General features: G+C 40.7%; 1 protein-coding gene across 1 annotated transcript; it reads left to right on the top strand.

Annotated features, from left to right (window-relative positions):
* The first annotated feature begins 2,323 nt into the window (after positions 1–2,323).
* On the top strand, positions 2,324–13,392 carry esamb (endothelial cell adhesion molecule b). Its single transcript, XM_032509690.1, has 9 exons — positions 2,324–2,377; positions 2,490–2,543; positions 3,192–3,377; positions 4,638–4,839; positions 5,974–6,129; positions 6,970–7,014; positions 11,141–11,263; positions 11,351–11,479; positions 13,100–13,392. Exons 1-9 carry the CDS (start codon positions 2,324–2,326, stop codon positions 13,180–13,182), a joined length of 1,032 nt encoding a protein of 343 aa, XP_032365581.1. The 3' UTR covers positions 13,183–13,392.
* Positions 13,393–13,977: the final 585 nt, after the last annotated feature.

Consider the following 13,977-nt stretch of genomic DNA (forward strand, 5'->3'; position numbering starts at 1 on the left):
ACTTTTTCATTTTGTGGCAGGTTGCAACCATAAAATGACCTAAAACTTAATCTCAATTCACAATGTATTTTGGCAAATGTTTCCATCAGCATTTATTGCATAAGCCGTATATCGATCAAGAGAAAATCCGATGAGACCGAAGATATTTCCTTTGAGCAAATATTCATGAAATTCCATCGAATTTTACTGTTTCCATAAGGCATTTTTTATTCAATATCAGTTCATTTGGATAAAAACGTGTGGATGGAAACATAGCTAGTGATTCACTTGCCCCCCGTCTGTGAGGGAGAGTTTGTTCACTCAGTCTCTTACTCACTTCAATTGGAGACCAACAATATACGAATATGAACGTTTCCGTGCAATCTCCTTGCAGATTTAAATTTGTTTAACTTTGCCCTTTTAAATTTACAGGAACACAGATGAGCTGTGTTTTGGAAAGAGAAGTTGTTTTTCACCATGCTATCACCTTGTTTTGTGCAATGTTACACAACTAGACTACGTAAAACAGCATTACTCTTAAACACTGTCTGTAGCCAGTGATGGCTCTGCAAAAAAAAGGAAAGATGTGGAACCATAATATGAGCTCCCAATTTTGGGTCTGTGCGGGGCAATATTGTTATAAAGGAAAACAAATTTGACTTTTTCTGCAGGCCCTTTTAAAATAAACTCATTGCAAATTTATAGTTCTGTGTCTACTGTATAATTTTCCTTTTTTATTTTGTGCCATAAAACGTGCATCTTTTGCTCACATGCTTGATGTCTCATTTTAATCTTTATTAATGTAACGTGGAATCCACAAACGGCTTGGCAGGCATGGCATGAATCATTAAATGTAAAGCTAAGCAATCTGCTAATCGTAATTTAAGGATGTAAACGCAGTTGTGATGATGATTATGATGATGATGATGATGGAGAATGCAGCGTTATCAGCTGAGGGGACCATGTGTCCGATCATATCCATGTCCAGCTGAGCTCTGTTGCTCACGTGAGGTGAGAGGATTGAGCCTGGGATTGTTTAGAGATTAGTCAACAGGATTTACCAGATTCAGAAATTAAGGGACAGGAGAGCCGCGGGGTCACATTGTCCCAAGAGGAATAAGAAAGCACTGCAGCCACACCATAAGCCAAAAAACAAGTCCCAGTTTCTCTTGTGCTTTCTGCCTTAAAATCTCGTACACTACACACTTTTCTTGTCTCCATCTGTACGTGGCACCAGCCCAGCCCCCCCCCCCCCCCCCCCCCCCCCACACACACACACACACACCCCCAATCACCTAATTCTCCTGCCTCTACATGCTTTCACTCTGGAAAAGAAGGAAGGCGTGCCTGGCTGAACAGATGTGGCGATTTCAGCTGCCGGTCTATGGATCATAACACACTTTTCTGCGTTCTGTATCTAAATATTCACTCTTTATATCCATTTGAGTACACAAGGGACACTTGTCACATTGTTTTCTGCCATATTATATATATTTTTTTTTTTTTTTTTTGTGGATTTTTTTTTATTTTTATAATTAATCTTCAAACTGGAGACAGAAGTGGACACCGACTGCTGGGATCAGTTGATCCAGCTTCAGCTGTCCAGTTCAGGTGGCTGGGCACCCTGTGAGTTGGACATCTTTAATATCTTGTCTTCTTCCATTCAATACTCCATTATTTGCTCAGGTTTCCTATGTTTAAAAAAACAAAAAAAAAGCATTTTCTTGACAGTTGCTGTGTACTTTCGTGCACCTAAATTATATCTTTCTTTACTTCAAAAATGAATTATGCTATGTTGAACTTTACTTCTGCCTGGAAAATAATTGAGAAAGAAGTCGTTTTTACAAGCTGAATGTTCTATGCAGACCAGTATAGTGTTCTGGAGAAGCAACACTGTAAAAGTTAAAAGTGAAAATATATATGCTAAACAGCAGGATAAGGTTATAAAAACACCTGTCTCCTCGCAGGTAAATAAACCATTTACCAACCATTTATAACCATATTGTATTATCTGTAAAATGCATTGAACCGGATGAGAATGTCAGCTATATACTTTATAATTTGATCATCTAATTCCAATGTAGCTTTATTCAACTTTCCAACTGGAGCACATGTCTTCAGATAGCTTTTGCCTGCTGCCATATAAGAGAAGTGTGCCTGGCTTCGTTTAGAGGTCAAAGCGTGTTTGAGATGACTGATCCTGAGACACAGGTGATTATAGAGGAGCATAACCGATAGGGGTGGGAATCACCAGAGGCACCACGATACAATACGATATTATTGCAATTTTAAACATATTGCGATATATTTATATATTCTGTTGAAAAAGCTGGTTGTTCGCCTGATGAGCCTGGCCGCTGTTGGCAGATTTAAGGTCCGCTGCGACGCCAGATTCAGCGTGTGTGCAAAACACTTGACGTGGAGGTGTCCCGCTAACTGAACGGCCTTGTTAGAAGCGTTGTCGGTGACAACCACCTGGTTTTTGTCTGCAATCCCCCATTCTCGTCAAGGTGAGCAATGTTCACCCCGGTGTGACTTTCGTGTACTGCTCTAGTTTGGAGAACGTGAGACACTAGTTGCCAGTCTTCTGTGAGATAATGAGCTGTAATAGTCACATAGGAATCCACTGGACGTGTCAATGCAACACCTTCTGCTGTTTGTAAACTTTCCTTAACTTTATCGGGATGCACAGTATCCTGATCTGTGAAACAACTGGTCTTTAAAAATAAAAATGTGCTTGCCTTTTTAAGGGAATTCAACATGGGGGGGTATATACTTATGCCCCCTGTAGTTTAAGGAAGAACATTTACAAAAAATTATTTATTCACCAAGAAAATTGGTGTCCTTTTTAAAGGGTTGGATTTTCCTATTTTTTTTTTTTTATTAAGGCATTAAGATCAATTTCCAAAAGATGTTTTTTTTATTCCACTTTTTAATCCACTTTAGCCTGGGTGTGTACACTCTCAAGCCACTGTAAACTAGCAGTCATTTCAAAAACGTTTTAGCTACCTATGTTTGTTTGATTGCTAACATTGGCTCAAAACGCCCTTCCACTTGTAGCCAGCAGTGAACTAACTTCGTTGAGTAGGTCCATTTTTACTGTATTGACATTACCGAAGTCTCTCGTTTGTAGCCCACAAGATGCTAAGTGACTCATGTGCGACTCCAATCTGCACTCGGCTTCCATCGGGGAGTGACAAGGGGCCAACAAGGTAGGGTCTGCTAGATTCCATTGGAAAACCCATTTCTGTATTGTTTTTTCCGGTGCACCGGGGGAGTCCCCCAAGGAGAGGAGGCGTCAGGGGGCCAGATGTGGGTTACACGCCTGGTACAGCCCCAACTCAGACATTTCCAAAAACCCTGTCGTTTGGCACTTCACGGGGAAAGAAACCAAGCAGGTGAGAAGTTTTAAAGTGTTAATCTGCCACAATCTACCCTATAGTTAACCCTGCTCTGACCTGTAGTGGAGTAGATCTTTAGAAGAAAGAAGAGCCTCTTTAAAGGGATTAAAATGAAGTACCATGGTGTCTACTCTTCCACTAGTAGTAGGAGGATCAGCAATGTCTACCCACCAAAATATTAGGGCTGAAACATTGTATGGGCAACTACTTTGACTATCGATTTAAAGTGACATTGCGTAATATTGGATTATGTTTTGGGTGATTTGGTGTCCCTGTACTTGGCTCAAAGCAGCAAAAACAGTCGAGTCAACTACTCTACTAACCGCCAAACATCAAGCAACAACACAAGACACAACATGCCATGATGTCCGTAGAGGCTTCGGATCCCGGGTCCGTTCCCGCTCGTTCAGCTCTGGTTCTGCGTGTCTCCTGTGCAAAACCAATTTTAGTTGCCTTTTGTCATTCTATATCAATAAAGTGTATTTCATTCTTTATTAATTAATTCTAAATACCATGTGAATAAAGCCTTGCCGAAAAAGGATTTTTAAGGCCGTTACGGATTATTAAAAAATCCAATGTGCCGATAGATAGATAGATATATATAAAAAAAATCCAACAACTCGTACAATAAAAAACATAAAAAGATTTCCCTAACAGTAGTTATTTGAGTTTTTAGTTTTTAAATATTCATTTATCAGAATAATTTTATTTGTCATAAAGGATTTTGATGGTTGTTGTTGTTTTTTTTAAATCTGCCATTATAAATGCCAATACCTATAGATCTGGAAATTATCGGGATAATATCGGCCTGCCGATCTATCGGTCGGGCTCGACATGTGAATTTTATACAAAAGGAAAGCGTTTTTTATATTGCATGACTGTATATGTTAAGAAACCCATCTGTTGATATGTAAAATGATCTGTGGAGATCAGGATTATTGCGAACACCACTGCTGATGTCTAAATGAATAGGGAATATAACATAAACAGTTAATGATGGCTGCAAGCTTATCTCAAATAGGAAATCAGCCTAAAATTCAACATCCACCATCTGTACATGCCAGGATTATCTTTATGAATGACGCTGATTTATGTCATATGGTTAATCTGCACATTTCAATATGGCCGCAGAAAAATATTTTTCACTCAACCGACCAGAGAGAACCTTCATTTTCAGAATGTGATCTCCTACAAAGTCAATAGTGTAATGATGATGCTGGGCTCAGTGTTTCCAATGGATGTGTTTTCACCGTGCAGGTGATCAGCTTCAGCTCCGGCGAGGTTGGTTACGGCCAGAACGAGTTCACCAAAAGAGTGGGCTTCAGCGCGGCCATGCCCTCAGCCAACCTGTCCATCTACATCAACAACACCCAGGAGTCGGACTCTGGGGCCTACCTATGCACTGTCATCATCCCTGGAAGTCCTGTCCTTTTGGGAAACATCCACCTTAACGTCAAAGGTATCGGACCACCGCGTCAGAGGAATTTCAAAGGTTACGTTTAATCAGAGCGGCCTGCGACGACGCTTACACATTGATTGTGTAATATTATAGGATTTCAGATCGGTCTGTTTAAAGCCATATATTCACATGTACGTGAGTATGCACTGTCCAAATAAAGCTCATCTGTGGTTTAGGGATTCACTTGGCTCTGAGTAGGCCCTTTTTTTGTTTTTTTCGCTTAGAATTGATATCACGATTCTCTGCCACAATATTTTCCTCACGCAGTGTAATGTTTATTGCACACATGAACCATGACAAAACAAAGTGGCGAATCAGACATACAGTAGATTTTTTTTTTTTTTTTTTTTTTTTTTGGCACCTACAGCACAGTGCTCATCACCACAAGCCTGAAAACACAGAGGCTTCGATGAAGAGAAGGGAGAGCACTGCAGCGCTCGGGAGCTCTTTAAAATCTATTTTATACAGTCTGTTTCAAACTCACAGAAAGTAGTACTTTTGAGGGATATATATCGATGACTTGCTTTTGCTATATTTAATTACATATATTCTATTTTAATTTCACGTCACTTATTCACTTACATTGCAACATTTTTGTACTATGATCACCTAACTTTGCTTAACAATATCTTTTATATAATGCCACTTTACATTCATTCAGTACTTTTGCACATTGTCTGTTGGTTTGTTTGTTCTTTACTGTAGAAAAATGCTGCTGTAACAAGGGAATTTCTCCATTGTGGGATGAATAAAGTATAATCTTATGCAGTCGGTTCATAAAATTGAATGAGAATCAAAGTCATCAACAACATAAATAAAAATAAAGAAATCTAAATTATTTAAAAATTGTAAACAGGGTGACTGGAGATCGCGATTTCATAACGATTAATCGTGCAGGCCTAGCTCTGAGGTCATGTCATCCTCCAGCAGCAGATGGAAACAAAATCAAAACAAACATTTGGGTGGGATCAAAACGTATGCTTATTGTTATGCAATATGGCTACTGCTACCAAAGAATCTCTACTTTGTTTGCTTGGATTAAAACCTAAGGTACAAGTGCAATAGAGAGTCATTGATCCTGTATTCTTATCTGAACTTATAACACTCTGCCTGCCTTTCTGTCTATTCCTGCAGTCCCTCCTTCTCCCCCAGTGTGCGCCATGACAGGGAACCCAGTGGTGAAGGGCAACGTGACTCTGAGCTGTAAGTCCAGTCATGGAAAACCCGTCCCTCAGTACAAATGGACCAAGTCTGCACCTATGTCTGAGGTCTTCTTCTCCCCAATGCAGAGTGAGTATTTCCTCAGCACATGATGAGGATGTTAACTCATATATTTAAACGGTCAGTGGGCTGTACTTTGCTGATGGATGCACCACAGCAGAAGAAGATCCTCAATCGTGCCATAACATGCAGCATGAAATCCTCTTTACAGATTGACACAACTCAAACCACAACATACTCCCCTCAGAGCACTGCCCATGCAAGAGAGGAAGTGAAAAAATGCATTTGTGCATGCTGTGCGTTCTATACGCTGCTATTGTTGCACTATTTTGTTGTTTATATCCAAATGGTGCTGCAGAAAGAACGCCATCTGTTTCTCAACAACGGGACGTAGGATAAGTTATTAGGTATTGAGTTAACTGCTTTGATCTTTGGCCCTCATCTCTTTTATAGCAGAAAAGTCCTCAGACTCATAACATTAAAACTACTCCCTCTGATTGTGCTATGACCCAGGGTTTTGTCGTGCTGTATGCACACTCATGCCTACGTCACATGTGTATCTGCATCCTCTTACATGCCATCAACACTCGAACCCATAGTTTTATTTTTCTATAATTCTGTGACACTTGAACTCTGCCACTGCTTATCTCTTTCAGCAATCTCTCCGTTTTCCCTCTCTGCTTATCCTCTCTCGGCACTCCTCATTTTCGGTTTCTGTTGACCTCTGTGCCTGATCTAACAAGCCCCATGTCATTACTTGATCAACCCCTCATAAGAGGCATAAGTTGGATTTGGGACTTCACTCCACCCCCTCCCCATCAGTTTGTACCACTTCTTTTGCTTCCTCTCATTCATGCTCACTCTCTCTCTCTGCCATCTTTTCTTCTTCAAAAAAACCAAAAACCCCAGAATGGAGAGCCTGCCCCCAGCCCATGCTTGTCCTTGGGTTCATGGGTAAGGGTTTTCACTCATACATCTTCCACTTATTTCCCCATCTCCCATCCCACCTCCTCACCTGCAGACCGTGACATCCCGAGGAGTCCCTCCTCAAATCCCAGCCATTCCGCTGTAGGAAAAGCTTTAAAAGAAAACAAATCAACCCAATTTGTATGAATGCTTATAGGATTACGTATCAGAAATGATTACCATCAAAAAGAAAAAGCTTAGCGACGGTGTCAAGCCAGGTAATAATCCCACTCAACCTTCTAAATTCACGTTCTCCTTGGACACTCATTGGTTGAATCGTCCAAAAATATTAGCTTGAGGAATAGCAGAAGTTTATGCTCACTGTAATTGTATTCTTTCATTGGAATATTCTACTGAATTTATCCATAATCAGAATTTGGAATATGAGACCTATATTCCCATTTTGTGTGTTTAAAAAAAAAAAAAAAAAAAAAAAAAAAAAAAAAAAGGTTGAATGTGTTCTTTAAAATCTTTGTAGTATGTTGATGTGTTAGATTTAGCTGTCATCCTAACGCATTCATTCATGTTATAACAATCTTTTTGAACCAAGGACATAATCACCGTTTAGAGTCCATGGGGCTGGAATGATGATTGCATTGATTTTAATGAGTCAAAGGAATAGTTTGACGTTGGGGGGGGGAAAAAGGCTACTTTCTTGCTCAGAGTTAAACAGTCTTAAATCAGATTATCAATACTCATGGTACAGTGGGGAGAACAACTATGTGATCCACTGCTGATTTTGCAGGTTTTACTATTTACAAAGCATGTAGAGGACTGTAATTTTTATTATAGGTCCACTTCAACTGTGAGACGGAATCTAAAACAAAAACCCAGAAAATCGCACATGATTTTTAAATAATTTGCATTTTCTTGCATAAGTATTTGATAAGGATATGAAATGGAACCAAATGTAATAAAATTCACCTGCCAGCAGCTCGATTTAGCTCACACATTTACACATTACAGCTTCTTTGTCAGAGCCATACAAAAGCAGAGGCTTTAACCGGTTTTATTTTTTTCTTATTATACTTTATTAACCCCACAAGGGGAAACTACACTTTTCACTCTGTTGTTATTACACACATTACACACAGGCCTGAATTACACACACATGCTCAGGAGATGTCAGAGTGAGGGGGCTGCCCATGGAAAGGCGCCCCGACCGGTTGGGGGTTCGGTGCCTTGCTCAAGAGCACCTTGGCAGTGCCCAGGAGGTGAACTGGCACCTCTCAAGCCACCAGTCCACCACCATACTTTGGTCCGTACGGGGATTTGAACCAGCAACCCTCCAGTTCCCAACCCAAATCCCTATGGACTGAGCTACTACGACCCCATTAGCTAACCTAGCTAGTGATAAGTTTTAAGTCACTAATTACAACTTGTAAAACCACGTTTTGATGCTTTGGTTTTTGTTCCGATCAAACAAACAAACAGACATGATGTGTGAATTAGTGAGCGGTAGGCTACTGGTCGGCGGGTTAGGGTCAGACATAGCCAAGCTAGCTAGCTGTTGTCTCTAGTCCAGGGGCCAGCAGCTGTAGGCACGCGTGCCACTGTTGGCACTAGCAATAAGTGTGCAAGAGTTTTTTTGGAAATGCTCTAATCTGCATGCCAAAGGACCAGTTTCACTGCCGTTGGCAGGAGCACAGCCTGTTTGCAGTAGTTTGATTGGCTTTTCCTCTATCAGCATTCTGCGTAGACCCACCCTACTATGCCTCTGATTGGCTAGTACTCGTTGCCTTCTTCCAAGAATGCTGCATGTTGTAAAAAAAAATAAATAAATAAAATAACACTGCCTGAGCGGGCTCGGTAGATTATGGCAGGCTTAATGCTGATATGGCACACTGATTAACTACAACATTTTAAAATGGCATGCTCTAGTATGACAAATCAAGTCATTTGGAGGCATCTTTTTTGGTGTAATCATTAGTTGCAGCCCAATCCTTAGCAACACTGGACAACATAAAACAGTAGCATGTGAATGGAGGCAAGAATAAATGTACAGGAAAAACAGTGAATGAATGGACAGATGTGTCCTATACAGTACTGATTTTATTCGCCCATTACAATTACAAATGTAGTTATTTCAATCCTTTCATTTTGTATTTGGTCATATACTGTATTAGTTTATTTTTTATTTTATATACACAAACATTTGTTGTTAAATGTTTGAATTCAATCCCATCCTCCTGTCCTGAGAGATTAAAATGAATGGCAATGAGGAAATTACACTAACTGGTACTGCATTAGTTTTCTGATTCCCGTTTTGTTTGTGTGTGGTGTTTTTTTTTTATTTGTTTTTTTTTAAATGTGATAATCCACCGCAGTTTGGATGATGTGAGGTGGTAAACTATACAGTCAGCTTCATATATATAAATCACATGTCATGTGTCATGGATTTGACAAAAGCTGCTCTGGGACCTTGCAGCGTCCCGAGTGCTGCCCTGTCTTGATATGAGGCAGCACCTTCTGGAACGCTGGGATCCGATCCCCGGGCCAAGCTCCCAGTCAGCTGATGTTCTGCTCTTCATCCACAATTGGGTTTAGTTCTTCACTGCTGGTTTTTTGGCACCAACTTTTCTTTTGATTTCTGAGGCATGCTTTTAATACGTTGGTTATAAAACAATACATCTATGATCTGCTCATGATTACCAGCCATTTGTTTCTTTCTCATTTAATCATTTTAGTGTGTATAGATGTTTTGAGTCGTGTGATATGTACTCCCGTTCACCAGACCAACACATAGGTAACGCTTCAGCAGCAAACTAGAATATACTATTTCAGACTTTTCCATCCAGTTACTTGTTTTAGTTAACTAAACCTAAAGTTAGAGACCAATTTCCTGTATTTCTCTTCTTGCCAGTGGTTTTGTTTGCACCTACTACATTCACCTTGCTCCTGGCGGTGCAGTAGCAGATGGTGCAGACCAAACACACAGCTCAGTCCACGCAAACCTTCGGAGGAAGGCAGCTGTTTGGACATAATGATTGTTCAGGATTTTCTGCTCTCTTGCATTAAAATGTTGCATGCTGGTGTAACGTGAACATTGGCTTTTCATCTGGGATGATTTGGATGAGTCTCTGTGTTGCGTTACTTTTCCCTCTGCGGGGGTTGACTCAGTTCAGAGCGATAGGCGTGCATGAACACTTACAAACGCCTTCCCATCGGAGCAAGAAGCAGGATCCCACAATAGCAATGCACACCCAGTCTCATTTCTTTATGTTCCCCCCCCCCCCCGAATGCAAAACATCAGATGAAGACATGCTGCAATGTGACGTCTAAGATTGGATTTCAGAGGATTTGCTGTGATTAGTCCCCCAGTTTATTTTTCTACAGCCTATTTTTGCAACAACACAGCATTTTAAATCCAGATGTGCGAAGATGAACAGACTGTCTTGAATGGAAATATCCAGTTATGAAAGCACTTGCTGCTGTGTCATAACCTTGGTGTGAGAAAATATGGATACAAAAATTGCTGACAAACCTCACCCCCGAATCCTCTGCAGAGCCCCGTCTGCTGCGGGATTGTACCAATGAAATCTAAACTGTAGGTACTGGAGATGGGCCAATAGATTAAATTCTGGATTATGAATGGGAATCTGTAACTAATCATTCATCACTACCATGATATGTTGCACACAATGATGGTGTCATGATACAGATGACTGATACGCAACACCTCAATATGTGTTAATAATTTTTCAATAAGTAAATCAGGAATCGGCATATTTGTATAATATATGAAATGCCTTGTGCATAGTTTAAGCTTTTTTAACACACCAACATGCAGATCTATGTAAAAAAAAAAAAAAAGTAAACCGCCCAAAACTAATTTAACTTTTAGAAAGAACTTTATTGAACTCTACTTCAGTCAATTTATTTATGCTAAATGATTGTACTGTTCACCTTTTTTTATATACACGATTAATGCGAGATATTGATGAAAATCCTCAGTTTGTTCTTGCAGTTAAATTGTGCTTCTTACTATGACCGTATAGTTCCCCAGCGTGTAATGTTGTGGTATAACAATTTAATGTTGACCTGTATAGTTTCCTAGTTTTTAACCAAACCCATTTTCAGAGATTGTGTGTAACTGTGTGTGCGTGTTTTGCAGATGAGAGGCACGGCACCCTCAGGCTGAGCAACCTCACTAAAAGCATGTCAGGGAAGTACATCTGCCGAGCCAGCAACACTGCCGGGTCCGACAGCTGCTCCGTTAACCTGGAGGTCATCACCTGTACGTACTCCACTGCACACCAGTGTACTCGACACACAACTGTGACAACTACTAGGGGTTAATGCTGAGCTCTTATCCGTTTCCCAGCTTCCAATGCAGGCATGATTGCAGCAGCTACGCTGGGGTCAATAGTGGGCCTGGTGGCCATGGTGCTCTTCCTCATATTCATACTGAGAAGACGGGGGGACACTGAGGAGGAGATGGCCAACGAGATCAAGTGAGTTTCAGTATCAACTGTACAGTTGCCAATTTATTAGGCACGTTTGCACAACTGAAAGCAATTCACTACAACAGCTGTCGGGATTTTTACCTTTACAGTTTAGATAGATACATTTATATGTAGTTGTTGGTGACATTGTCAGAAATGTGTAAATTCAGCTGTTAATTATTGAGCTCCTAGTTGTACTGTACTACATTACATACTTTTACAGTACATTACATGTTGCACAATATATACTGAGCTGTGCTTCTAAGGCTTTGTCCTTACTAATTACATACATGAGGGGGGGCAGGATATTAAGAATGCCTCTAAATGCCGTCCAGTACACTTAGTATGCACATACATGACAATGTCAACAAAAACCGAACATTATATGCAGGGTTCAAAACTAGCACTAGCCAAATGCTGGTAGAATATGCAAATGGCTGGCAGATTTGCTTCACTCACCAGCCAAAAAAAAAGTGGTTATCTATTGAGTGGCTGGTAAAAATTGAACATTCACTAGCCATTTGGCTGGATGAAAAAGTTAATTTTGAACTAGATTGTATCATATTATACAGGTGTATCTAATACATCGCGTGTGCGTGCGTGCGTGCGTGTGTGTGCGTGTGTGTGTAAACAGGCTTTGAAGTACAGCTATTACAAGTTATTTTACAGTCCTGAAAGGAGAAACAAAAAGAAACACAGTGCATTTACTCAACTGCTACTTTAAGATATTTTGATTTCAATCCAGCTCTGTGTCATTGCCGTGTGGGCAGTGTTTAGATGAACGGTTCTGTGCACTGGCGCTACGGATGGAAGGCCCACACCGTTCATCTAAACACACTGCCCACTCAAAAATGACACCGAGCTGGATTGAAATTGGCAAAGTTTACATCTGCAGGCAAAAAGGAAGTGGCAACACTCATTTCCATCGCAGTCAAGCCCTTTATTTCTTTAGGGTACAATTAGCCAAAAGTGAGTCAAAACTTTCTTAAGCTCTAAGACTTTTTTCCCCTTTTTTAAAATCCAAAGCAATTTCTGCCCCTTCTGCAAAAATTTTATCTTAAATTGTAAGAAAAATGCAATAAACTTACTACTATTCATGGTCATATTTTTTCCTTTTTTCTCAAAAGGAAATCTTTTGTTAAAGACAAATGAATCACTTTTCAGCCTTTTCTACGCAAAAGATTAAAAAGCAAATATACTGAATCTGGGCCCTTTTTTTTGTATGAATTTTTGCTATAAAATTTTTTGGTTTTTTTGTTTAAATTTTGAGGCCTGATTTTTCTGCAATATCGAGTGTTTTGTCCCAGAATCGATATGTGCAACCTGGCTGAAGTGTTGTCCATTTCCTTGTCTTTTTTCTTTAATTGTGTGTGTGGGGGTGTGTGTGTGTTTTGGTGTGGGGGTGTGTGTTGTGGTGTGTGTGTGGGGGTTTGTTTTTGGGGTTTGTGGTGTGTGTTGTTGTGTGTGGTGTGGGGTGTGTGTGTGTTTTTGTTGTGGGGGGGGTTTTGGTGTGTGTGGTGGGGGTTGTGGGTGGGTTGTGTGTGGGTGTGTGGTGTGTTTTGGTGGGTGTGTGGGTGTGGGTGGTTTTGTGTGTGTGTGGTGTGTTTGTGTGTTGTTTGGGGTGTGACAGGAGGATGTCAGGCACCAAAGCAGTGTCCGGGGCAAAGGTAACAGGGCTAGAAAATTTTCCGAACAACGCTGTCCTCCATAGCCCCACCCGACCCCAAACCCGAACCCCCAAAAATCCCCATACCCGACTCCCCCAACATAAACTCAGACGCCCGGCTCGGGAATCAATCCCTACCACGGGCCCGGGAAACCATTGTTGGGGATTTCCGGTTACAACATTGGGGAACCCCCGTCACGCAAACACAAGCGCTTCCAGTCAAGGGGGCCCCCTTCGATTTTTAAAGGGGGCTTTTGTTTTCCAATGCCCAACAGACTGGGGGGCTCCGCCCCAGTGGCCCCACCCCCCTGTGTCCCCCAAAAGCTCCTCCCTTCGCCCATGGAGCGTACTGTCAGGGTGCCTGCTAAAACCCGCGGCTCGTGGTGTAACCCCGCAGAACGAGCAGAGAAAAACCCTTGAATAAAAGCATCCCCAAAAAGACCTAAAACCGTAGAAAGAAATGCTTTTTTCGGTTTTTCATTTCAGTTTTTTTTTTAAAAAAAGATTTTTTTTTTACATCTTAAAAGAATTTTCAAAAGGGAAATCCACTAGCTTTGGGTTTTTTGGGCATATAAATGAAGACCTTGGTTTCAAGGTTCAAAAAAGACCCCATTACGTGTCCGGGTATGAAACCATTTGATTGCTTTTTTTCAAAAAAAAACTACAAAAGATATAAAAACAAAAAAGATTTAATTTGGGGAAAAATGGTAAGGACATTTTTCATTCACTTTTTCAGGTAACGCCTAGTTTAAATCACAATTCGGTATTCAGCGGCTCCTTGCTTTTTTTGACCCAATCTACTTGGTTAGGTAAAGGGGTGTTTTTTATTTGACCCCTTTA

Source organism: Etheostoma spectabile, chromosome 3, assembly GCF_008692095.1.
Source record: "Etheostoma spectabile isolate EspeVRDwgs_2016 chromosome 3, UIUC_Espe_1.0, whole genome shotgun sequence".
Lineage (NCBI taxonomy): Eukaryota > Metazoa > Chordata > Actinopteri > Perciformes > Percidae > Etheostoma > Etheostoma spectabile.